The sequence below is a fragment of the Dromaius novaehollandiae genome, chromosome 38 (genome assembly GCF_036370855.1).
Source record: "Dromaius novaehollandiae isolate bDroNov1 chromosome 38, bDroNov1.hap1, whole genome shotgun sequence".
NCBI lineage: Eukaryota > Metazoa > Chordata > Aves > Casuariiformes > Dromaiidae > Dromaius > Dromaius novaehollandiae.
In genome coordinates, this window is record NC_088137.1 from 485268 (window position 1) to 511203 (window position 25936).

General features: G+C 71.3%; 1 protein-coding gene across 1 annotated transcript; it reads right to left on the reverse strand.

The window, feature by feature from the left end:
* Positions 1–158: 158 nt before the first annotated feature.
* KMT2B (lysine methyltransferase 2B) lies at positions 159–24665 on the reverse strand. Its single transcript, XM_064503537.1, has 13 exons — positions 24352–24665; positions 21497–21572; positions 16135–20678; positions 15306–15374; positions 14276–14417; positions 13384–13657; positions 12827–12882; positions 8673–8873; positions 4860–4951; positions 2996–3093; positions 1294–1336; positions 521–634; positions 159–203 (listed from the first exon to the last, which is right to left on the reverse strand). Exons 1-13 carry the CDS (start codon positions 24631–24633, stop codon positions 159–161), a joined length of 6036 nt encoding a protein of 2011 aa, XP_064359607.1. The 5' UTR covers positions 24634–24665.
* Positions 24666–25936: the final 1271 nt, after the last annotated feature.

The window sequence follows — 25936 nt, forward strand, 5'->3', positions numbered from 1 at the left end:
GGGGCCCAGGTGTCCCCGAGGGGCCCAGGCGTCCGGGGGGGTGCTCAGGTGGCCGGGGGGGCCCAGGCGTCCCCGAGGGGCCCAGGCGTCCGGGGGGGTGCTCAGGTGGCCGGGGGGGCCCAGGTGTCCCCAAGGGGCCCAGGTGGCCGGCGGGGGGCTCAGGTGGCCGGGGGGACCCCGGCGTCCAGGAGGGGCCCAGGCGTCTGGGGGGGGGCAGGCGTCCGGGGGGGGGCCCAGGCGTCCCCGAGGGGCCCAGGCGGCTGGGGGGGGGCTCAGGTGGCCGGGGGGGACTAGGTGTCCAGGGGGGACCAAGGGGGATGGGGGGGCCCAGGTGTCCCCAAGGGGCCCAGGCGTCCGGGGGGGACCAAGGGGGATGGGGGGGACCCAAATGTCTGGGGGGGCCCAGGCGTCTGGGAGGGACCAAGGGGGATGGGGGGCCCAGGCGTCCCGGGGGGGGGGGGCCCAGGCGTCCCGGGGGGGGGCCCAGGCGTCCGGGGGGGCCCGGGGGGGGGGGGCGCACCTGGTGCAGGCCCTTGCTGGCGCAGAGCAGGCAGAGCAGGGGGGCGGTGACGGGCACCGAGGCCACGACGCTGAGGCCCCCCAGGAGCCAGACGTTCTCCAGGGCACAGTCCTCCTGCGGGGGGGGGACGGGGGGGGCACTGAGGGGTGTGACCCCCCCCCCATGGACACCCTGACCCCCCCATGGACCCCTGACCCCCCCACGGACCCCCCCGCGCACCCCTGAGCCCCCCCCCCCCAAGCCGGACGCTCTCCAGGGCGCAGTCCTCCTGCGGGGGGGGGACGGGGGGGGGCACTGAGGGGTGTGACCCCCCCCCACGGACCCCCGACCCCCCCACGGACCCCCCCGCGCACCCCTGAGCCCCCCCCCCAAGCCGGACGCTCTCCAGGGTGCAGTCCTCCTGCGGGGGGGGGACGGGGGGGGCACTGAGGGGTGTGACCCCCCCCACGACCCCCGACCCCCCCACGGACCCCCCGCGCACCCCTGAGCCCCCCCCCCCAAGCCAGACGCTCTCCAGGGCGCAGTCCTCCTGCGGGGGGGGGGGACGGGGGGGGCACTGAGGGGTGTGACCCCCCCCCACGGACCCCCGACCCCCCCACGGACCCCCCCGCGCACCCCTGAGCCCCCCCCCCCCAAGCCGGACGCTCTCCAGGGCGCAGTCCTCCTGCGGGGGGGGGACGGGGGGGGCACTGAGGGCTGTGACCCCCCCATGGACCCCCTGACCCCCCCACGGACCCCCTGACCCCCCCACGGACCCCCCGCGCACCCCTGACCCCCCCCCCCCCCAAGCCGGACGCTCTCCAGGGCGCAGTCCTCCTGCGGGGGGGGGACGGGGGGGACACTGAGGGGTGTGACCCCCCCCATGGACACCCTGACCCCCCCACGGACCCCCTGACCCCCCCATGGACCCCCTGACCCCCCCACGGACCCCCTGACCCCCCCCACGGACCCCCCCGTGCCCCCCCCAGGACCTGAACCCCCCCTATGGATCCCCCACCCCCCCATGGACCCGGTACCCCCCCCCCACGGACGGGGGGGGGCAGCACCTATAGAGGACCTTGACCCCCCCCGCACACCCCCCCGTCCCCCCCATGGGCCCGACGCCCCCACCCCCTATAGACTGGGGACCACCCATCCCCTATAGATGGGGGGGGGACCCCCAACGCCCCCCCCCACACCCCTGGCTGCCCCCCCCCTCATTGAACCCCTATGGACGAGCCCTGACCCCCCCCTGGACCCAACCCCCCCCCCGTCCCCTATAGACTGGGGACCCCGATCCCCTATGGGGGGGGGCAGCGCCTATAGATGGAGCGGACCCCCGACCCCCCCATGGACCCCCCGACCCCCCCCCAATGACCCCCAGCACCTATGGACGACCCCCGACCCCCCTATGGACCCGACCCCCCCACCCCCTATAGCCGGGGGGGGGGGCTGATCCCCTATAGATGGGGGGAGGGGACCCCTGACCCCCCCATGGGTGCTGGGGGGGGGCTCAGGGGGTCTCAGAGGGTCCTGGGGGGTCCCATGGGTGCCACGGGGGTCCTGGGGGGGGTCTCATGGGTGCTGGGGGGGTCTCAGGGGGTCTCAGAGGGTCCTGGGGGGTCCCATGGGTGCCACGGGGGTCCTGGGGGGGGGTCTCATGGGTGCTGGGGGGTCTTGGGGGATCCTGCGGGTGCCAGGGGGTCCCGGGGGTCCTGGGGGGGTCCCAGAGGGTCCCGAGGGGTCCCATGGGTCCTGGGGGGTCCTGGGGGGTCCCGTGGGTGCCGGGGGGTCCTGGGGGGGTCCCATGGGTCCTGGGGAGTCCCATGGGGTCCCATGGGTGCCGGGGGGTCCGGGGGGTCCCAGAAGGTCCTGGGGGGGTCTCATGAGTGCCAGGGGGTCCTATGGGTCCTGGGGGGGTCCCAGGGGGTCCCATGGGTGCCGGGGGGTCCTATGGGTCCCAGGGGTGCTGGGGGGTCCCATGGGTGCCAGGGGGTCTTGTGGGGGCCCTGGGGGGTCCCAAGGAGTCCCGTGGGTGCCACAGGGGTCCTGGGGGGTCCCATGGGTCCTGGGGAGTCCCATGGGGTCCCATGGGTGCCGGCGGGTCCGGGGGGGTCCCAGAAGGTCCTGGGGGGTCTCATGGGTGTCAGGGGGTCCTGGGGGTCCCAGGGGGTCCCAGGGGATCCTGGGGGGTGTCATGGGTGCCAGGGGGGCCCTTTGGGTCCTGGTGGGGTCCCAGGGGGTCCCAGAAAGTCCTGGGGGGTCCCAGGGGGTCCCATGGGTGCCCTGGGGGTCCCATGGGTGCCGGGGGGGGTCTCAGGGCATCCTGGGGGGGGTCCCAGGGGGTCCCATGGGTCCTGGGGGGTCCTAGGGGGTCCCAGGGGCTCCCAGAAGATCCTGGGGGGTCTCAAGGGTGCCAGGGGGTCCTACGGGTGCTGGGGGGTCCTGGGGGGGTGCCACGGGTGCTGGGGGGGTCCCGGGGGGGCCGGGCCTCACCTTGAAGTCGACGCGGAGGCGATGGACCCCGTCGGCCGGGCGCCCCTTCCCCGACCAGCCGTTGGGCAGGGGGGGGCAGGCGCCCCCCCCTCCACCTCCTGGGGGGGGCCGGGGGGTCGGGGGGGGCCCACGGGTGCCCCACGGCCCCATGGGTGCTGCCCCGGCCCCCCAGCACCCCTGGGTGCCCCATAACCCCCATAACCAGAGACGTTCCCCAAAACCCCCCCAGATACCCCCCAGCACCCATGGGTGCCCCATAACCACAGACCCCCCACAAACCCCCCCAGATGCCCCCCAGCACCCAGGGGTGCCCCATAACCACAGACCCCCCCCAAGCCCCCCCAGATGCCTCCAGCACCCATGGGTGCCCCATAACCACAGACCCGCCCCCAAAGCCCCCCCAGATGCCCCCCAGCACCCATGGGTGCCCCATAACCACAGACCCCCCCCCAAAGCCCCCCCAGATGCCCCCCAGCACCCATGGGTGCCCCATAACCACAGACCCCCCCCAAGCCCCCCCAGATGCCTCCAGCACCCATGGGTGCCCCATAACCACAGACCCGCCCCCAAAGCCCCCCCAGATGCCCCACCAGCACCCATGGGTGCCCCATAACCCAAAATGGCCCCCAAAGCCCCCTCAAGTGCCACCCAGCACCCATGGATGCCCCATAACCACAGACCCCCACCAAAGCCCCCCCAGATGCCTCCAGCACCCATGGGTGCCCCATAACCACAGACCCCCCCAAGCCCCCCCAGATGCCTCCAGCACCCATGGGTGCCCCATAACCACAGACCCCCCCAAGCCCCCCCAGATGCCTCCAGCACCCATGGGTGCCCCATAACCACAGACCCCCCCCCAAGTCCCCCCAGATGCCCCCCAGCACCCCCGGGTGCCCCATAAGCCCCATAACCAGAGACGTCCCCCCAAAGCCCCCCCAGATGCCCCCCCAGCACCCATGGGTGCCCCATAACCCAAGATGGCCCCCAAAGCCCCCCAGATGCCCCCAAGCACCCATGGGTGCCCCATAACCACAGACCCCCCCCAAAGCCCCCCAGATGCCCCCCAGCACCCAAGGGTGCCCCATAACCCAAGACAGCCCCCAAAGCCCCCCCAGCACCCAGGGGTGCCCCATAACCACAGACCCCCCCCCAAGTCCCCCCAGATGCCCCCCAGCACCCCCGGGTGCCCCATAAGCCCCATAACCAGAGACGTCCCCCCAAAGCCCCCCCAGATGCCCCCCCAGCACCCAGGGGTGCCCCATAACCCAAAATGGCCCCCAAAGCCCCCCCAGATGCCCCCAAGCACCCAGGGGTGCCCCATAACCACAGACCCCCCCAAAGCCCCCCAGATGCCCCCCAGCACCCATGGGTGCCCCATAACCCAAAATGGCCCCCAAAGCCCCCCCAGCACCCAGGGGTGCCCCATAACCCAAGATGGCCCCCAAAGACCCCCAGCACCCATGGGTGCCCCATAACCCAAGATGGCCTCCAAAGCCCCCCAGATGCCCCCCCAGCACCCATGGGTGCCCCATAAACCAAAATGGCCCCCAAAGCCCCCCAGATGCCCCCCCAGCACCCATGGGTGCCCCATTACCCAAGATGGCCCCCAAAGCCCCCCCAGGTGCCCCCCAGGCCCCCCAGGTGCCCCATAACCACAGCTGTCCCCCAAAGCCCCCCCAGATGCACCCCAGCACCCATGGGTGCCCCACAACCACAGACCACCCCCAAAGCCCCCCCCAGATGCCCCCCAGCACCCAGGGGTGCCCCATAACCAGGGGTGCCCCATGGTCCCCCCCACAACCCAGGTGCCCCCCAGGCCCCTCCCGGCCCCCCCGGCCCCCCAGCACCCATGGGTGCCCCCCACCTTCTCGGGCCGGCGCCGGGCCTTGAGCTGGAGCACGGGCTGCAGTGGGGCACGACGGGGTCGGCTGGGCTCCTCCACCTCCATGGGGACCTCTGGGGACGGGGGGACATGGGGGACATGGGGGACATGGGGGACATGGGGGGACATGGGGGACATGGAGGGACATGGAGGGACATGGGGGACATGGAGGGACATGGGGGGACATTGGGGGAAATGGGGGACATGGGGGGAGATGGGGGACATGGGGGACATGGGGGACATGGAGGGACATGGGGGGACATGGGGGACATGGGGGGACATGGGGGGACATGGAGGGACATGGAGGGACATGGGGGGACATGGGGGGACATGGGGGACATGGAGGGACATGGGGGACATGGGGGACATGGAGGGACATGGGGGACATGGGGGGACATGGGGGACATGGGGGGACATGGGGACATGGGGGACATGGGGGGACATGGGGGGACATGGGGGACATGGGGGGACATGGGGGGACATGGGGGACATGGGGGACATGAGGGACATGGGGGGACATGGGGGACATGGGGGGACATGGGGGGACATGGGGGACATGGGGGGACATGGGGACATGGGGGACATGGGGGACACGGGGACATGGGGACATGGAGGGACATGGGGGGACATGGGGGGACATGGAGGGACATGGAGGGACATGGGGGGACATGGAGGGACATGGGGGACATGGGGGGACATGGGGGACATGGGGGACATGGGGGACATGGAGGGACATGGGGGGACATGGGGGGACATGGAGGGACATGGAGGGACATGGGGGACATGGGGGACATGGGGGACATGGGGGACATGGAGGGACATGGGGGGACATGGGGGGACATGGGGGGACATGGGGGACATGGGGGGACATGGGGGGACATGGGGGACATGGGGGACATGGGGGACATGGAGGGACATGGAGGGACATGGGGGGACATGGGGGGACATGGAGGGACATGGGGGGACATGGGGGGACATGGGGGGACATGGAGGGACATGGGGGACATGGGGGACATGGGGGACATGGAGGGACATGGGGGACATGGAGGGACATGGGGGGACATGGGGGACATGGGGGGACATGGGGGGACATGGGGGACATGGGGGACATGGGGGACATGGAGGGACATGGAGGGACATGGGGGGACATGGGGGGACATGGAGGGACATGGAGGGACATGGGGGGACATGGGGGGACATGGGGGACATGGGGGACATGGAGGGACATGGGGGGACATGGAGGACATGGGGGACATGGAGGGACATGGGGGACATGGAGGGACATGGGGGGACATGGGGGGACATGGGGGACATGGAGGGACATGGGGGGACATGGGGGACGTGGGGGGACATGGGGGACATGGGGGGACATGGGGGACATGGAGGGACATGGGGGGACATGGGGGGACATGGGGGACATGGAGGGACATGGAGGGACATGGAGGGACATGGGGGACATGGGGGACATGGAGGGACATGGGGGGACATGGGGGGACATGGGGGGACATGGGGGACATGGAGGGACATGGAGGGACATGGGGGGACATGGGGGACATGGGGGGACATGGGGGGACATGGGGGGACATGGGGGACATGGAGGGACATGGGGGACATGGAGGGACATGGGGGGACATGGAGGGACATGGGGGACATGGGGGGACATGGAGGGACATGGGGGGACATGGGGGGACATGGGGGGACATGGAGGGACATGGGGGGACATGGGGGACATGGGGGACATGGAGGGACATGGGGGGACATGGGGGGACATGGGGGGACATGGGGGACATGGAGGGACATGGGGGGACATGGGGGGACATGGAGGGACATGGAGGGACATGGGGGACATGGGGGACATGAGGGACAGGGGGGACATGGGGGACATGGAGGGACATGGGGGGACATGGGGGGACATGGAGGGACATGGGGGACATGGAGGGACATGGGGGGACATGGAGGGACATGGGGGGACATGGGGGGACATGGGGGACATGGGGGACATGGAGGGACATGGGGGGACATGGGGGGACATGGGGGGACATGGAGGGACATGGGGGACATGGAGGGACATGGGGGGACATGGAGGGACATGGAGGGACATGGGGGGACATGGGGGGACATGAGGGACAGGGGGGACATGGGGGACATGGAGGGACATGGGGGGACATGGGGGGACATGGAGGGACATGGGGGGACATGGGGGGACATGGGGGGACATGGGGGACATGGGGGGACATGGGGGGACATGGGGGACATGGGGGACATGGAGGGACATGGGGGGACATGGGGGGACATGGGGGGACATGGAGGGACATGGGGGGACATGGAGGGACATGGGGGGACATGGGGGGACATGGGGGACATGGAGGGACATGGAGGGACATGGGGGACATGGGGGACATGGGGGGACATGGAGGGACATGGAGGGACATGGGGGGACATGGGGGACATGGGGGGACATGGAGGGACATGGAGGGACATGGGGGACATGGGGGACATGGAGGGACATGGGGGGACATGGGGGACATGGGGGACATGGAGGGACATGGGGGGACACAGGGGGGGACATGGACCCAAAGCGGATGGAGACATGGGGACACCGAGCACCCGCAGGTGCCGGGGGGACACGAGACATGTCACACACACTTCACATGTGTCCCTGCAGCGTGATGACCCCCGGTCCCCCCGTCACGCGTGTGCCACTCACCCGTGTCACGCGTGTGCTGGGCGTCTGGCGGCGCCTCTGACCCCCCCACGGACCCGAACACGCGATAACACGCGTGACGACCCACGTGATGTCACGACACGTGTGCCACCCACCTGCGTCCCGTGTGTGCTCCATGTTGGAGTGTGGCCCGGCCTCATCGGAGGACCCAAACACGCGATAACACGCATGACGACACATGATACACGACGCGTGTGCTACTCACCTACGTCATGCGTGTGCTCCGTGTCTGGGGGCCCCTCAGCAGCATTGGAGGACCCGAACATGCGACAACACGCGACAACACGCGTGACCGCGGGGCGCTCACCTGCCTCCCACGTGTGCTGGGCATCTGGCAGCGCCTCCGACCCCGCCACGGACCCGAACACGCGATAACACGCGTGATGACCCACGTGACGACGGGATGCGTGTGCCACTCACCCGTGTCACGCGTGTGCTCGGTGTCGGAGAACACCTAGGCCTTGTTGGAGGACCCCAACATGCGATAACACGCATGACAACACGATACACGACCCGTGTGCTACTCACCCGCGTCATGCGTGTGCTCCGTGTCCAGGGGCAGCGCAGTGTCGTTAGGGAACCCGAACACATGATAACACGCGACAACACGCGTGACCGTGGGGCTCTCACCTGCCTCCCGCGCGTGCTGGGCGTCTGGCGGCACCTCTGACCCCGCCACGGACCCGAACACGCGACAACACGCGTGACGACCCACGTGACGACGCGATGCGTGTGCCACTCACCCGTGTCACGCGTGTGCTCCGTGTCGGAAAACACCTAGGCCTTGTTGGAGGACCCCAACATGCGATAACACGCATGACGACACCCACAATACACGACACATGTGCTACTCACCTGCGTCACGCGTGTGCTCCGTGTCTGGGGGCCGCTCAGCGTCATTGGAGGACCCGAACATGCGACAACACGCGACAACACGCGTGACCGCGGGGCACTCACCTGCCTCCCGCGCGTGCTGGGCCTCTGGCGGCACCTCCGACCCCGCCGCGGACCCGAACACGCGACAACACGCGTGACGACCCACGTGACGACGCGATGCGTGTGCCGCTCACCCGTGTCACGCGTGTGCTCCGTGTCGGAGGGCGGCCCGGCCTCGTCGGAGGAGTCGAGGTGGCCGTAGGGCGGGCGCTGGCGCACGCAGCGCCGCGACGACTTGCGCGGCCCCTCCCCGCCTTCGGCCTCGGCCTCGGCCTCCTCCTCCTCCTCCTCCGGCGACGACGGCGACGACGAGGCCTCCCGCCACGCGCCCCGGCCTGACACGCCAACGACACGCCAGCGTCACGCCAACGTCACGCCAAGGACACGCAATGACGCCGCCGCCGCCCCCCGCCATCGGCCTCGGCCTCCTCCTCCTCCTCTAACGACAACAGGGACGACGAGGCCTCCTGACACGCCAACGACACGCCAACGACACGGCAACGACACGCCAAGGACACGCCAACGACACGCCAGCGTCACGCCAACGACACGCCAAGGGCACGCAATGACGCCGACGCCGCCCCCCGCCATCGGCCTCGGCCTCCTCCTCCTCCTCTAACAACAACGGGGACGACGAGGCCTCCTGACACGGCAACGACACGCCAACGACACGCCAAGAACACACCAAGGACACACCAAGGACACGCCAGCGACACAAAACGACCCCCCCCAGCAATGCGACACGTTTGTGGGGCTCAGCGACACGCAAAGTTCACGTGAGCGACACGCGAAGGCTGAGGCGTGTCCCGCGCTAAGGCCAAGAACACGTGACCCCAAGTGACACGCTAACTACACGCGTGCTACACGTCAGGTCCGGCCATGCCAGGCACCAGGAGCCGACACAAAACACCCGAGTGGGGACACGCTAAGGTCACGTGTGTGACACGAATGGGGGGTAAAGAAGAGGGTGACTCGGGGGTGGCACATGCTAAGGTCATGTGTGTGATGTGTCCCCCCTGTCCCCCGTGTCCCTCCATGTCCCCCCATGTCCCCCATGTCCCCCCATGTCCCCCATGTCCCTCCATGTCCCTCCATGTCCCCCCGTGTCCCCCATGTCCCTCCATGTCCCCCCATGTCCCCCATGTCCCCCATGTCCCTCCATGTCCCCCCATGTCCCCCATGTCCCTCCATGTCCCTCCATGTCCCCCATGTCCCCCCATGTCCCTCCATGTCCCCCATGTCCCTCCATGTCCCTCCATGTCCCTCCATGTCCCCCCATGTCCCCCCATGTCCCTCCATGTCCCCCATGTCCCTCCATGTCCCTCCATGTCCCCCCATGTCCCCCCATGTCCCCCATGTCCCCCCATGTCCCTCCATGTCCCTCCATGTCCCCCATGTCCCCCATGTCCCCCCATGTCCCCCATGTCCCCCATGTCCCTCCATGTCCCCCCATGTCCCCCATGTCCCTCCATGTCCCTCCATGTCCCCCATGTCCCCCCATGTCCCTCCATGTCCCCCATGTCCCTCCATGTCCCTCCATGTCCCCCATGTCCCTCCATGTCCCTCCATGTCCCTCCATGTCCCCCCATGTCCCCCCATGTCCCTCCATGTCCCCCATGTCCCTCCATGTCCCTCCATGTCCCCCATGTCCCCCATGTCCCCCCATGTCCCCCATGTCCCCCATGTCCCTCCATGTCCCCCCATGTCCCCCATGTCCCTCCATGTCCCTCCATGTCCCTCCATGTCCCCCATGTCCCTCCATGTCCCCCATGTCCCCCATGTCCCTCCATGTCCCCCCATGTCCCCCCATGTCCCTCCATGTCCCCCATGTCCCTCCATGTCCCTCCATGTCCCCCATGTCCCCCATGTCCCCCCATGTCCCCCATGTCCCCCATGTCCCTCCATGTCCCCCCATGTCCCCCATGTCCCTCCATGTCCCTCCATGTCCCTCCATGTCCCCCATGTCCCTCCATGTCCCCCATGTCCCCCATGTCCCTCCATGTCCCCCCATGTCCCCCATGTCCCTCCATGTCCCCCATGTCCCCCATGTCCCCCCATGTCCCCCATGTCCCTCCATGTCCCTCCATGTCCCTCCATGTCCCTCCATGTCCCCCATGTCCCCCCTGTCCCCCCATGTCCCCCATGTCCCCCATGTCCCCCATGTCCCCCATGTCCCTCCATGTCCCTCCATGTCCCCCATGTCCCCCCATGTCCCTCCATGTCCCTCCATGTCCCCCATATCCCCCCATGTCCCCCATGTCCCCCATGTCCCCCATGTCCCTCCATGTCCCCCATGTCCCCCCTGTCCCCCATGTCCCCCATGTCCCCCCATGTCCCCCATGTCCCTCCATGTCCCCCCATGTCCCTCCATGTCCCCCCATGTCCCCCATGTCCCTCCATGTCCCTCCATGTTCCCCATGTCCCCCATGTCCCCCCATGTCCCTCCATGTCCCCCATGTCCCCCATGTCCCTCCATGTCCCTCCATGTCCCCCATGTCCCCCCATGTCCCCCATGTCCCTCCATGTCCCTCCATGTCCCTCCATGTCCCTCCATGTCCCCCCATGTCCCTCCATGTCCCCCATGTCCCCCATGTCCCTCCATGTCCCCCCATGTCCCCCATGTCCCTCCATGTCCCCCCATGTCCCCCCATGTCCCCCCATGTCCCCCCATGTCCCCCATGTCCCTCCATGTCCCTCCATGTTCCCCATGTCCCCCATGTCCCCCCATGTCCCTCCATGTCCCCCATGTCCCCCATGTCCCCATGTCCCCCCATGTCCCCCATGTCCCCCATGTCCCCCATGTCCCCCCATGTCCCCCCATGTCCCCCATGTCCCTCCATGTCCCCCATGTCCCTCCATGTCCCTCCATGTCCCCCCTGTCCCCCCACGTCCCCCCTGTCCCCCCCAGCCCCTACCTGTGTCCCCGTGTCCCAGCGCTGGCCCTGCTCGGGGACCATGTGGCCGGGGGGAGGGGACAGTGGGGGGGGGGACGGAGGGGGAGGGGACACCTGGGGGGTGGGGACACCTGAGGGAGAGGGACGGGGGTGGGGACACGGGGACAGGGACAATAGGTGACAATGGGTGACAATTGGGGACAATTAGGGACAATTAAGGACTATTGGGGACACTGAGGACATGGGGAGGGGACGTGGGGGACAACAGGGGACGGGGAGGGGGACACTGCCCCAAACAGCAGCCCCCGGCCCCAGCCGCACCCAAAACGCAGCAGATTGGCCCCAAAATGGTGCCACGTCTCCCCGCAAACCCCCAAATAGCAGAAAACAGACCCCAAATGGCCCAAAATGGCCCAAAATGGCCCAAAACGATGCCACATGTCCATGCAAAACCCCAAACAGGGGAAAACGGACCCAAAATGGCCCAAAATGAGCCAAAATGGTGCCACGTCTCCACGCAAAAACCCTAAACAGGCAGAAAACGGACCCAAAATGGCCCAAAATGACTCAAAATGACCCAAAGCGGCCCAAAACGGCCCAAAACGATGCCACATGTCCATGCAAAACCCCAGACAGGGGAAAACGGACCCAAAATGGCCCCAAATGAGCCCAAATGACCCACAAGGGTGCCACACGTGCACACGAAAGCCCTAAACAGGGGGAAAATGGACCCAAAATGGCCCAAAACGGCCCAAAATGGCCCAAAGTGAGGCAAAATGGTTCAAAGTGACCCAAAATGGCTGAAAATGGCACCATCTGTCCACGCAAAACCCCAAAGCAGTGGAAAACGGCCCCAAAACGGCCCTGAAACGGCCCCACACGCCCTGACACGCCCCGACACGGCCCCACACGCCCCGCCACGCCTCGACACACCTCGACACGCCTCGACACGGCCCAACATGGCCCCACACGCCTCGACACGCCTCGACACGGCCCCACACGCCTTGACACGCCCCGACACGGCCCAACATGGCCCCACACGCCTCGACACGCCCCGACACAGCCCAACATGGCCCCACACGCCCCGCCACGGCCCCACACGCCCCGCGATGCCCCGCCACGCCTCGACACCGCCCCACATGCCTTGACACGGCCCCACACGCCCCGACACGCCCCGACATGGCCCCACACGCCTTGACACGCCTCGACACGGCCCCACACGCCCCGCCACGCCTCGCCACGGTCCCACACGCCCTGCCATGGCCCCACACACCTCGACACGCCTCGCCACGGCCCCACACGCCCTGCCATGGCCCCACGCGCCTCGACACACCCCGACACGCCTCGACACGCCTCGACACGCCTCGACACGCCCGGCCACGCGTGCCGCCCACCTTTCCGCGCCAGCCGCTCCATCTTGCGCGCCTCGATCTTGTCGCACTTGCGGTACCTGGGGGGGGGGGGAGGGGGGAGCGGGCATCAGGGGGGGCCCAGGCGTCCGGGGGGACGGAGCGGGGGGGGGGGGATCCCAGGGGCCCCGGCGTCCGGGGGCGATCCCAGGGTGGGCCCAGGCGTCCGGGGGGCCCAGGCATCCGGGTGCATTGGGGAGCGGAGCGAGCGGGATCCCAGGGGCCCAGGCGTCCAGGGGCGATCCCAGGGGGGGCCCAGGCATCCGGGGGGCCCAGGCGTCCGGGTGCATTGGGGAGCGGAGCGAGCGGGATCCCGGGGGCCCAGGCGTCTGGGGGCGATCCCAGGGGGCCCAGGCGTCCGGGTGCATTGGGGAGCGGAGCGAGCGGGATCCCGGGGGCCCAGGCGTCCGGGGATGATCCCAGGGGGCCCAGGCGTCCGGGAGGGTCACAAAGCGGGACAAGGGGGATCCCAGGGGGGGCCCAGGCGTCCGGGGACGATCCCGGGGGGGGGGGGCCCAGGCGTCCGGGCGGGGGGCCCTCACACGCAGCACTGCTTCTTGGTGTTGGGGCCGCCGAACTTGGGCTTGTCGCGGCAGTTGGCGCAGGCGGCGCAGTCGCGGGGGGTGCGGCAGCCTCGGCAGCGGCCGCAGCGCGAGCGCCGGTTCCGCCGGTTCCGCCGGGGGGGCGGCGGGGGGGGCGGCGGGGGGGCGGCGGGGCGGCGCGCCGCTGGGCCCAGGCGTCCGGGCCGCCCCCGCTTGGCTCGGCCCCCCCCCGCCGCTGCCTCCTCTGCTTCGTCCTCCGAGGCCGAAGACGTCTCTGCGGGACGGGGGAAGAGTCAATGGGGGGGCCCAGGCGTCCGGGAAGGGCCCAGGCGTCCGGGAGGGGCCCAGGTATCTGGGGAGGGGCCCAGGCGTCCGGGGGGGGGGCCCAGGTGTCCGGGAGGGGCCCAGGTATCTGGGGAGGGGCCCAGGTGTCCGGGAGGGGCCCAGGCGTCCCCGGGGACCCAGGTGTCTGGGAGGGGCCCAGGTGTCCGGGAGGGGCCCAGGCGTCCGGGTGGGGCCCAGGCATCCCGGAGGGGCCCAGGCGTCCGGGAAGGGGCCCAAGCGTCCGGGAAGGGGCCCAGGCGTCCGGAAGGGACCCAGGCGTCCGGGGGGGCCCAGGCGTCCAGGAGGGGCCCAGGTGTTTGGGAGGGGCCCAGGCATCCCGGGGGACCCAGGCGTCCGGGAGGGGCCCAGGCGTCCGCGGTGGCACCTTACAGACCACCACACGTGTCACACGCGTGTGCTTGGCGTGTCTCCCCGGGGGGGGGGCGGCGGGGGGGCAGGGCGCTGAGCCAGGGCACCTCCCCGAGCCCCACGGCCCCCCCCAGCACCACGTACACGTGTCCCACGCGCGGGACACGCGTGTGCTTGGCGTGTGGGTGGCGTGTCTCACCTGGGGGGGGCCGGGGGCGGCGGGGGGGCAGGGCGCTGAGCCGCGGCGGCGCCTCGGGGGGCAGCAGGGCCCGGGCCTGGCCCAGCGCCACGGCCGCGTGGCGACACACGTGCTTCACGCGGGGCCCCGGCGACGGCGGGCCCTGGGGGCACACGCGGCGACACGCCTCGTCACGCCTCGCCACGCCTCGGCACGCCGCGACACGCCTCGTCACGCCTCGACACGCCGCGACACGCAGCGACACGTGACGCCACGCCGCGACACACGACGATACGCGGCATCATGCAGCGACACGCGGCGTCACGTGATGTCACACGGCGTCACGGGGTGACACGCGGCGTCACGTGACATCAGGGACGCCACGCGATGACGTGATGTGCCATGATGGCACGTGAGATCACGTGACGTCACGCGGTGACACGCCAGCAGGCGTGTGCTGTCACGCGGGACCACGGGGGTGATGTGGGGACACCCCCCCCCGGCACCCAGGGGTGCCCCCAGCCCCCCAGGTGCCCCCCATTGCCCCCCCAGCACCCATAGGAGCCCCCCATTGCCCCCCCAGCACCCAGGGGTGCCCCCCCACCCCCCATTGCCCCCCCCAGCACCCATTGCACCCCCCCATTGCCCCCCCCAGCACCCAGGGGTGCCCCCCATTGCCCCCCCAGCACCCATAGGAGCCCCCATTGCCCCCCCAGCACCCAGGGGTGCCCCCCCACCCCCCATTGCCCCCCCATCACCCCCCCGGGTGCCCCTGTCACCCCCCATCGCCCCCCCCAGCACCCCCGGGTGCCTCCCCACCCCCCCAGCACCCCCCCCAGCACCCATGGGTGCCCCCATTGCCCCCCCCATCACCCCTCCGGGTGCCCCCATTGCCCCCCCCAGCACCCATGGGTGCCCCCCACCCCCCATCGCCCCCCCCAGCACCCATAGGACCCCCCCCGCCTCCCATCACCCCCCTAGCACCCATGGGTGCCCCCCCGCCCCCCATCGCCCCCCCAGCACCCCTGGGTGCCCCCCCGCCCCCCCCCACCTGCCGCCGCGGCTCCTCGCCGTCGTCCTCGGGCTCCTCGGGCCCCTCCGGCCCCTCCCCCGGCGACCGCTGCGGGGGGGGGAGGGGAGGGGGGTGAGCGGCGCCCGGACGCCTGGGCCCCTCCGGGCACCCCGGACCCCCCCCCGGGTGAGACGGCACCCCCTGCCCCCACGAAGGGGCCCAGGCGTCCGGGTGCCCCAAGGAGGGGCCCAGGCGTCCGGGTGTCCCCCCTCCCCCTCCCCACGAAGGGGCCCAGGTGTCCGGGTGCCCCAAGGAGGGGCCCAGGCGTCCGGGTGTCCCCCCTCCCCCTCCCTGTGAAGGGGCCCAGGCGTCCGGGTGCCCCAAGGAGGGGCCCAGGCGTCCGGGGAGCTCTCCCTCCCCCTCCCTGTGAAGGGGCCCAGGCGTCCGGGTGCCCCAAGGAGGGGCCCAGGCGTCCGGGTGTCCCCCCTCCCCCTCCCTGTGAAGGGGCCCAGGCGTCCGGGTGCCCCAAGGAGGGGCCCAGGCGTCCGGGGAGCTCCCCCTCCCCCTCCCCGTGAAGGGGCCCAGGCGTCCAGGTGCCCAGAGAAGGGGCCCAGGCATCCGAGCGTCCCCCCTCCCCCTCCCCGCTGAGGGGCCCAGGTGTCCGGGCGTCCCAAGAAAGGGGCCCAGGCGTCCGGGGACCTCCCCGCCCCCTCCCCGAGGAGGGACCCAGGCGTCCGGGCGCCCTGAGAAGGAACCCAGGTGTCTGGGAGCCCTGCGAAAGGGGCCCAGGCATCCGGGCACCCCGGGAAAGGAGCCCAGGCGTCCCCCATCCCCCCCCCCGCGCAGGGGCCCAGGCGTCCGGGCTCACCGGGGCGGGGCGCAGCTGCTGCCGCCGGTCGATGCTGAAGAGCTGCACCTTGGCCCGGCTCAGCAGGCTGTAGACCCGGTCGATGCCGGCCAGCGCCGCCCCCCCGCCGACGTCACCGGCCTCCGCCCTGACGTCACCGGCCTCCGCCTTGACGTTGGTGACGCCCAGGTTGACGTTGGTGACGCCCAGGTTGACGTTGGCGACGTCCCGGTTGACGTTGGCGCCGTCAACGTTGACGTCGGTGATGCCCACGTTGACGTCGGTGATGCCCCGGTTGACGTCGGTGCCGATGTTGACGTCGGCGCCGCCCACGTTGACGTTGGCGATGGTCTGGTTGACGTTGGCGATGGCCCAGTTGACATTGGTGGTGCCCTGGTTGACGTTGGTGGTGCCCTGGTTGACGTTGGTGCCGCCCACGTTGACGTTGGTGATGCCCAGGTTGACGTCGGTGCCCAGGTTGGCGTCAGTCAGGGCCCGGTTGACGTCGGTGGTGCCCCGGTTGACGTTGGTGACATCCACGTTGACGTTGGTGACGCCCAAGTTGACGTCGGTGATGCCCCGCTTGACGTCAGTGCCACCCACGTTGACATTGATGGTGCCCAGCTTGACGTCACCCAAGTTGACGTCACCACCACCTCTGTCGACATCACCAGTGTCCATGCTGATGTCACCAGTGCCCGGCTTGACATCACCACCAGCCATGTTGACATCGCCGCCACTCAGCTTGACGTCGCTGGTGGCCATCTTGATGTCCCCAGCGTCCGTGTTGACGTCGGTGTCCGGCTTGACGTCACCAGCACTCAGCTTGACGTCTTTGGTGTCCGCGTTGACGTCACCGGCACCTGCGTTGACATCGGTGCCCAAGTTGACGTCACCAGCGCTCAGGGTGACGCCTCTGGCGTCCACGTAGATGTCACCAACGCTCAGCTTGACGTCACCAACGCTCAGCTTGACCCTTCTGGCGTCCACGTTGACGAGTTTGGTGTCCACGTTGACGTCACCAGCGCTCCGGCTGACGCTTTTGGTGTCCACGTTGAGGTCAGCGATGTCCCCGTTGGCGTCACCGGTCTCCAGCTTGACGTCACTGGCGAACTGGGGCAGGGCCAGGTGGTTGGCGGGGGCCGGGGGCCGCCGGGGGCCCTCGGGACCGGCCTCGGTGGCCCCGGCGGTGGCCCGCAGCGACTGGTAGATCTTCAGGTGGGCGGCGCTGGCCGTGAAGCGGGGCGCCCGCAGCAGCGGGGGACGCCGGGGGGGGGCCCGGGCCACCGCCCTGTCCCCGAGGGCCACCGCCGCATCCCCGAGGGCCACCGCCGCGTCCTCCAGGGCCACCGCGACGTCCCCGAGGGCCACCACGGCGGCCCTGAAGGCCTTGGGGGCCTCTTTGGAGCTCGGGGTGGCTCCGAGCGTCCCCACGGCGTCACCGGCTGCCACCGCGGTGTCCCCGAGCGTCCCCGCGGTGTCCCCGACGGGGCGTGGCGAGGTCCAGCGGAAGGTGGCCGCACGGAGGATGGCGCGCCGCGGGCCGGGGGCCACCACCGACGGGGCCACCGAGCCCGGCGTCACCTCGGCCCCGTTTTGGGGCGATTCGGCGCCATTTTGGGGCAACTCGGCACCGTTTCGCCACAATTCATCACTTTTTGGGGGATTTTTGGTCCCGTCCCCAAATTTGTCCACATTTTCGTCAATCTCCTCGTTTTGGGGCAGTTTCTCCCCGTTTTGGGGTGATTCCTCCCCATTTCTGCTCCGTCCATCAGCTTTTTCGGGTGATTTCTCCTCAATTTCAAACAATTTCTCCCCGTTTACGGGCGTTTCCTCCTCGTTTTCCAGAAATTCACCGTTTCCCAGCGGTTTCTCCCCGTTTTCCACCGCCCCGTCGCCGTTTTCGGAGGCCCCGTCGCCGTTTTGGGGCCGTTTCTCCTGGTTTCCGCGCCGCCCGCCGCGTCTCCTGCCCGACCTGTCCCAGATCCTGGAGGACCTTCTCCAGCCCCGGCGCCGGTTTTGCCCGTTTCCGGGCGGTTTTTGCCCGTTTCCGGGCGGTTTGGCCCGATTCCGGCGGGCTGCGGCGCCGCTGCCGGGCGATTTGTCCCGTTTTCCGCACGCTTTGACCCAATTCCGCAGGGATTTCTCCCAATTACGGGGCGACCCGGCCCCGTTGGCGGGGGACCCGTCCCCTCTCCGCCACGATCCGTCTCCGTTTTGGGGCGATTTAGGGCTTTTTCCGGGCGTTTTGTCCCCTTTTCCCGGCGATTTCGCCGCCGGCGCGGTGTCACCCGGTGCCACCGGCTCGTCCCCACGTGGTGACACCTCGTCCCTGGGCGGCGGCACCTCGTCCCCGCGCGCCAGCCGCTTGTCCCGGGACGGTGGCACCTTGTCCCTGCGGGTTGTCACCTTCTTCCAGGGCGGTGGCACCTCGTCCTCGAGCGGTGACACTCTGCTCCTGCGAAGCAGCCGCTTGTCCCGGGGTGGCGGCACCTCGTCCCCGCGTCCTGATTGGTCATCTCGAGGTGGCGGCACCCCGTCCCCGCGTCCTGATTGGTCACCTGGAGGTGGCGGCACCCCGTCCCCACGTATCAATGGCTCCTGGGGTGGTGCCACCTCGTCCCCACGTGCCGGTTGGTCATCTCGAGGCGGTGGCACCTCGTCCCCACGTGTCAACGGCTTGTCCTGGGGCGGTGGCACCTCGTCCCTACGAGTCAATGGCTCCTTTCGGGGTGGCGGCACCTCCAACCGCGTCAATGGCTCCTCTTGGGGTGGTGGCACCTCGTCCCCACGTGCCGATTGGTCGTCTCGAGGTGGCGTCACCCCGTCCCCACGTCTTGATGGCTCCCGCGATGGTGGTGGCACCTCAACCCGTGCCGGTGGCTCACGCTGAGGTGGTGGCACCTCGTCCGCGTGCGTTGACGGGTCTTGGGGCGGTGGCACCGTGTCCCCGCGTGCCGAGGGCTCCTCTTGGGGTGACGTCACCCCGTCCCCACGTCCTGATGGCCCCCGGGGTGGTGGCACCCCGTCCCCACGTCTTGATGGCCCCCGGGGTGGCAGTGGCACCTCAACGCGTGTCAACGGCTCCTCCCAGGGTGGTGGCACCGTGTCCCCGCGTGCCGATGGCTCCCGTTGAGGTGATGTCACCCCGTCCCCACGTCCTGATGGCCCCCGGGGTGGTGGCACCCCGTCCCCACGTGCCGATTGGCCGTCTTGAGGTGACGTCACCCCGTCCCCACGTCCTGATGGCCCCCGGGGTGGTGGCACCCCGTCCCCACGTGCCGATTGGCCGTCTTGAGGTGACGTCACCCCGTCCCCACGTCTTGATGGTCCCCGGGGTGGTGGTGGCACCTCAACCCGTGCCGATGGCTCCTCCCGGGTTGGCGTCACCCCGTCCCCGTGCGCCGCTGTCCCCCGGGGTGGTGGCACCTCGTCCCCATGTGACGACGCCTCCCGTTGAGGTGACGTCACCCCGTCCCCACGTCTTGACGTCCCCCGGGGCGGTGGCACCTCGTCCCCACGTGCTGACGGCTCCCGTTGAGGTGACGTCACCTCATCCCCACGTGCCAACGTCTCACGTTCAGGTGACGTCACCCCGTCCCCGCGTCTTGACGTCCCCCGGGGTGGTGGCACCTCGTCCCCACGTGCCAACGGCTCCCGTTGAGGTGACGTCACCCCGTCCCCGCGTCTCGATGTCCCCCGGGGTGGTGGCACCTCGTCCTCACATGTCAACGGCTCACGTTGAGGTGACGTCACCCCGTCCCCGCGTGTCAACAGCTCCCGTTGAGCTGACGTCACCCCGTCCCCGCGTCTTGACGTCCCCTGGGGCGGTGGCACCTCGTCCCCACGTGCCGACGGCTCCCGTTGAGCTGACGTCACCCCGTCCCCGTGTCTTGACGTCCCCCGGGGCGGTGGCACCTCGTCCCCACGTGCCGATGGCTCCCGTTGAGGTGACGTCACCCCATCCCCACGTATCAACAGCTCCCGTTGAGGTGACGTCACCCCGTCCCCACGTCTCGATGTCCCCCGGGGTGGTGGCACCTCGTCCCCACGTGCCAACGGCTCCCGTTGAGCTGACGTCACCCCGTCCCCACGTGTCAACAGCTCCCGTTGAGCTGACGTCACCCCGTCCCCGCGTCTCGACGTCCCCCGGGGCGGTGGCACCCCGTCCCCACGTCCTGACGGCCCCCGGGGGGGTGTCCCCGTCCCCGTCCCCGTCCCCGTCGCCGTCCCCGCGGGCTCGGAGAGGAAGCGGCGGGGGGGCCGGAGGGGCCGGGCCGAGCGGGCGCTGACCGGGGGCAGCACGAAGGCCCGGGGCCGCCGCGGGGGACGCCTGGGCCCCTCGCCGGGGGCGGGGGGACGTTGTTGCTGCTGCCGCCGCCGCTGCCGCCGCCCGCCCCGGGGGCTGCTGGGAGACGCCGGGGCCCCCGGGCGTCGCCCCCGGCAACGGCCGCCGCCGCCCCCCCTCCGGGGCCGCCCCCGGGCCGCGCTGACCTCACCGCTGACGTCACCGCTGATGTCACCGCTGATGTCGTCGCGGGGAGGGGAGGGCGCCGGGCGGACGCCTGCGGAGGGGGGAGGGACGCGGGGAGACGTCAGCGCCTGCCGCCGGGGGCCCAGGCGTCCGGGGGGGGGGGGGGGGAGGGACCCAGGGGACCCGGGGAGGGGCCCAGGCGTCCGGGGGGACCCAGGTGTCCGGGTGGGGGGGGGGGGGAGGGACCCAGGGGACCCAGGGAAGGGCCCAGGCGTCCGGGGGGACCCAGGCATCCGGGTGGGGGGGGAGGGAGGGACCCAGGGAGGGGCCCAGGCGTCCGGGAGGGGCCCAGGCGTCCGGGAGGGGGGGGACCCAGGGGACCCGGGGAGGGGCCCAGGCGTCCGGGGGGCCCAGACATCCAGGTGGGGGAGGGGAGGGACCCAGGGAGGGGCCCAGGCGTCCGGGGGGACCCAGGTGTCCAGGTGGGGGGGGGAGGGACCCACGAAGGGGCCCAGGCGTCCGGGGGGGGGCACGAAGGACCCAGGCGTCCAGGTGGGCGGGGGGATGAAGGACCAAGGAGACCCAGGGAGGGGCCCAGGCGTCCGGGGGGCCCAGGCGTCCCGGAGAGTGGGGAAGGGGCCCAGGTGTCCGGGGGGGGTCAGAGGGTGGCGGGGGGGTGGGGAAGGGGCCCAGGCGTCCAGGGAGGGGCCCAGGCGTCCGGGGAGGGGTGGGGAAGGGGCCCAGGTGTCCGGGGGGGGGTCAGAGGGTGGGGGGGGCAGGGAGGGGCCCAGGCGTCCGGGGGGGGGGTCAGGGGGTGGCGGGGGGGGCAGGGAGGGGCCCAGGCGTCCGGGGGGGGGTCAGGGGGCAGCGGGGGGGGGGGCGGGGAAGGGGCCCAGGCGTCCGGGTCACCTCGAGCGGAGCGCCGGGCCGGGCGGGGGAGGGGCCCGGGCGCCGCCTCCTCGGGCAGGAAGCCCCGAAACTCCTCCTGGAGGGGGGAGGGGACAGCGTTAGCCCCGCCCCCCTGCTGGCCCCGCCCACCCCCCGGCAGGCCCCGCCCCTCGGGGAAGCCCCGCCCCCAGCCAGGCCCCTCCCACCCCCTCCCCTCTGGCTCTGTCCCTTGAGCAGGTTTGGCCACGCCCCCAGGATAAGCCCCGCCCCCACCGCACCTGGCTCCGCCCCCTGTTTAAGCCCCGCCCCCAAGTCCCTCCTGGCTCCGCCCCTTGACTAAGCCCCGGCCCGGCCCCTCCTGGCCTGGTCCCAGGTGCCACCTGGCCCCGCCCCCTGCTTTAGCCCCGCCCCCAGGCCCCTCCTGGCCCCGCCCCCGGCAAGGCCCCGCCCCCTGGTGCCACGTGGCTCCGCCCCCCCCACACGTGTGGGCTGGGGGGGGCAGCTGTGATGGGGGGTGTGGGGACACGGCCCGGACATGTGACACGCGTGATGGGGGGACACGCGTGACACGGACACGTGACCTGAACATGGGACACGCGTGACATGGACACACGTGACCCCAACACGGGACACATGTGACAAAGGGGACACGCCCCGAACACGGGACACGCGTGACAAAGGGGACACGCGGGACACGGCCCGAACACGGGACACGCGTGTGACCCAAACGCAGGACACGGCTGATGGAGGGGACACGCGTGACACGGCCCGAACATGGGCTGCGTGTGACAGCGGGACACACGTGACATGGACACGTGACCCAAACACGGGACACACGTGACAGCGGGGACACGCATGACACAGACCAAACATGGGACACGCCTGACCCAAAGACGGGACACATGTGACAACAAGGACACGTGTGACAACAAGGACACGTGTGACAACAAGGACACGTGTGACACGGCCTGAACACGGGGCTCAGCCCAAACACGGGACACATGTGACACTGAGACACACGTGACGTCCACACGTGTGACCCAAACAGAAGACACACGTGATGGTGGGGACACACGTGACACAGCCTGAACATGGGAAATGTGTGACCACGGGACACGGAACGGTGGGGACACGTGTGACACAGCCCGAACACGGGACACATGTCATCGTGGGGACACGCGTGACGTGACCCAAACACGGCCTGAACACGGGACGCTGCGACACGCACGACGTGGCCACGCGTGACCCAACCAGGGGACACACGCGATGGCGGGGACACGCGTGACCTGGCCCAAGCGTGGGGACACGCGTGGAGGGGGGACGTGGGGACACGCGTGACACGTGGGGACACGCGGGAGGGGCCCCGAACGCCGCACACGCGTGACCACGGGGACACGTGTGACGCCGGGGACACGCGTGATGGGGGCCAAAGACGGGGGGTGGGGACACGGCTCCTGCCCCACAGCTGCCCCCCGATCCTGCCCTGCCCCACATCTGCCTCCCTAAGGCACCTCCTGCCCCACATCTGCCCCCCCCGCCCCACATCTGCCCCCCCCGAGCCCCATCTACCCCCCCGGGGGTCTCCTGCCCCACATCTGCCCCCCCGATCCTGCCCTGCCCCACATCTGCCTCCCTAAGGCACCTCCTGCCCCACATCTGCCCCCCCCGCCCCACATCTGCCCCCCCCGAGCCCCATCTACCCCCCGGGGGTCTCCTGCCCCACATCTGCCCCCCTGATCCTGCCCTGCCCCACATCTGCCCCCCTAAGGCACCTCCTGCCCCACATCTCCCCCCCCCAGCCCCACATCTGCCCCCCCGAGCCCCATCTACCCCCCCCGGGGGTCTCCTGCCCCACATCTGCCCCCCCAAGGGGCCTGGTGCTCTCCAGCCCCACATGTGCCCCTCCCCAACCCACATTTGCCCCCCCAGGGGCTTCCTGCCCCACATTTGCCCCCCCAAAGCACCTCCTGCCCCACATCTGCCCCCCCAAGGCACCTCCTGCCCCACATCTGGCCCCCCCAGCCCCACATCTGCCCCTCCCCCAGCGCCTGGCGCTCTCCAGCCCCACATCTGCCCCCCCCGCTCCCTCCTGCCCCCCATCTGCCCCCCCAAGGCGCCTCCTGCCCCACAACTGCCCCCCCCGAGCCACATCCACCCCCCAAGGGGCCTCCTGCCCCACAGCTGCCCCCCCGAGCCACATCCACCCCCCGAAGTGGCCTCCTGCCCCACAACTGCTCTCTCAGACCTCTGCTGCCCCACATCTGCCCCCCCAGGGCACCTCCAGCCCCACATCTGCCCCTCCCCCAGCGCCTGGCGCTCACCAGCCCCACATCTGCCCCCCCCGCTCCCTCCTGCCCCCCATCTGCCCCCCCAAGGCGCCTCCTGCCCCACATCTGCCCCCCTAAGCGGCCTCCTGCCCCACATCTGCCCCTCCCCGACCCACACCTGCCCCCCCAAGGCACCTCCAGCCCCACAACTGCCCCCCCGAGCTACATCCACCCCCCTAAGGGGCCTCCGGCCCCACAGCTGCCCCCCCCGGTGCCCCCAGCCCCACATCCACCCCCCAGGCGCCCTCCTGCCCCCCCTCTACCCCCCCAGCCCCACATCTGCCCCCCCGTGCCCCCAGCCCCACATCCACCCCCCCGAGCCACATCCACCCCCCAAGGGGCCTCCTGCCCCACATCTGCCCCCCCCGGTGCCCCCAGCCCCCCATCTGCCCCCCCGACCCACATCCACCCCCCCCAAGCGGCCTCCTGCCCCCCCTCTACCCCCCCAGCCCCCCATCTGCCCCCCCCGGCCACATCCTCCCCCCCCCCGGGGCCTGGCGCCCTCCCGCCCCACATCCCCCCCCCCGCCCCGCGGCGCCCCCCGCTCACCGGCTCCTCCTCGTCGCCGCCGCCGCCCAGCAGCGCCCGCAGGCGCCGGAGGCCCCCGGCGAGGCCGAGCAGGGCGCGGAGAGCCGCGTCGGGGCCGCCGCGAGGCCGCTCGCCCCGCACCAGCGGCGCCCGCGGCCGCCCGGGGCCGCAGCCCGAGGCCGAACCGGAGCCCGAGGCCGAGCCCGGCCGGGACCAGGCGGAGGCGGCGCCGCCGCGGCCGGGCCGCGCCGGGAAGCGCCCGCGCCCGGGGGGCGCCCAGGCCCCGCCGCCGCCCGCCGCCATCTTTAAACGCTGCGGCGCGGGGGCGGCGCCGCCTCCTCGGCCGCGCGCGGGGCACCCTGGGGCGGCGGCGGCCGCGCGCGGGGCACGCCGGGACCGCGAGGCCGCCGCCCCCGCCTCCCCTCCCCCGCCGCCGCCGCCCGCCCGCCCGCGGGGGACTACAGCTCCCGGCGGGCCGCGCGGCGGCGGCGGCTACGGCGGCCGCCGAGGGGCAGAACGCCGCGATGCGGATGCGCGTTTGGGGGGGGGTGGGGGGAGTGCGGTACGGCGGCGCCCGAGGGACAGAACGTCCCGCTCCGGGGGGCGGGGGAGGGGGGTACGGCGGCCCCCGAGGGACAGAACAATACGGATGCGGGGGGTGGGGGGCGGTACGGTGGCCCGCGAGGGACAGAACAATACAGATGCGGGGGGGTGGGGGGGCGGTACGGTGGCCCCCGAGGGACAGAACGCCGCGATGCGGATGCCGGGGGGGCGGTACGGCGGCCCCCGAGGGACAGAACTCCGCGATGCGGGGCGTGATGGGATGGAGGAGGCTGGGAGGAACCGCGGGGATGGGGGGGGGGGTGCGCTGCCGCGGGGCATCATGGGATATGGCGGGGGCTGTGCCGCGGGGCATCATGGGAGGTGGAGGCCGCGGGCCTCCGGGCCCTGCCGCGCGGCATCATGGGACATGTAGGCCGGGGGGGGTTGCCGCAGGGCATCATGGGTAATGGAGGCCTGGGGGGCTCCGGTCCTTGCCGCGGGGCATCATGGGACATGCAGGCCGGGGTGGGGGTGGGGGGGTTGCCGCGGGGCATCATGGGAGATGGAGGCCGGGGGGGGGGGACCCAGCTCTTACTGGGGCCCCACGGCTGGAGGGGGGAGGGGTTGGGGGCGGGGCCGGCTGCCTTAGCCCCGCCCCCTGGCTCCACAGGCCCCGCCCCCGGCAGCTCCTCGGGGCGGGAAAATTCCCCCCCCCCCCGGGAGGGGGCGGGGCTAGCGCGCATGCCAGGACGGTGGCCCGGCAGGGTCAGGCCACACCCGGCGGTACGGTGGCCTGGTGGGGGTGGGGCCTCGTCCCCCTCCTCCCGCCCCCGGCTCCGCCCCCCTCCCCGAGGAGCCCAGGCGTCCAGGTACCAGACCAGTACGGACCAGTATAGACCAGTACGAACCAGCATGGACCAGTCCGGCCTGGCCCCGCCCCTCCCGCCAGGCCCCGCCCCCTCCCCCTTGGCCCCATAGAACCCCATAGGATCCCCATAGGGACCCCGTAGGGAGCCCCGTCAACCCTATAGGGACCCCAGAGGGACCCCTGTGCCCCATAGAG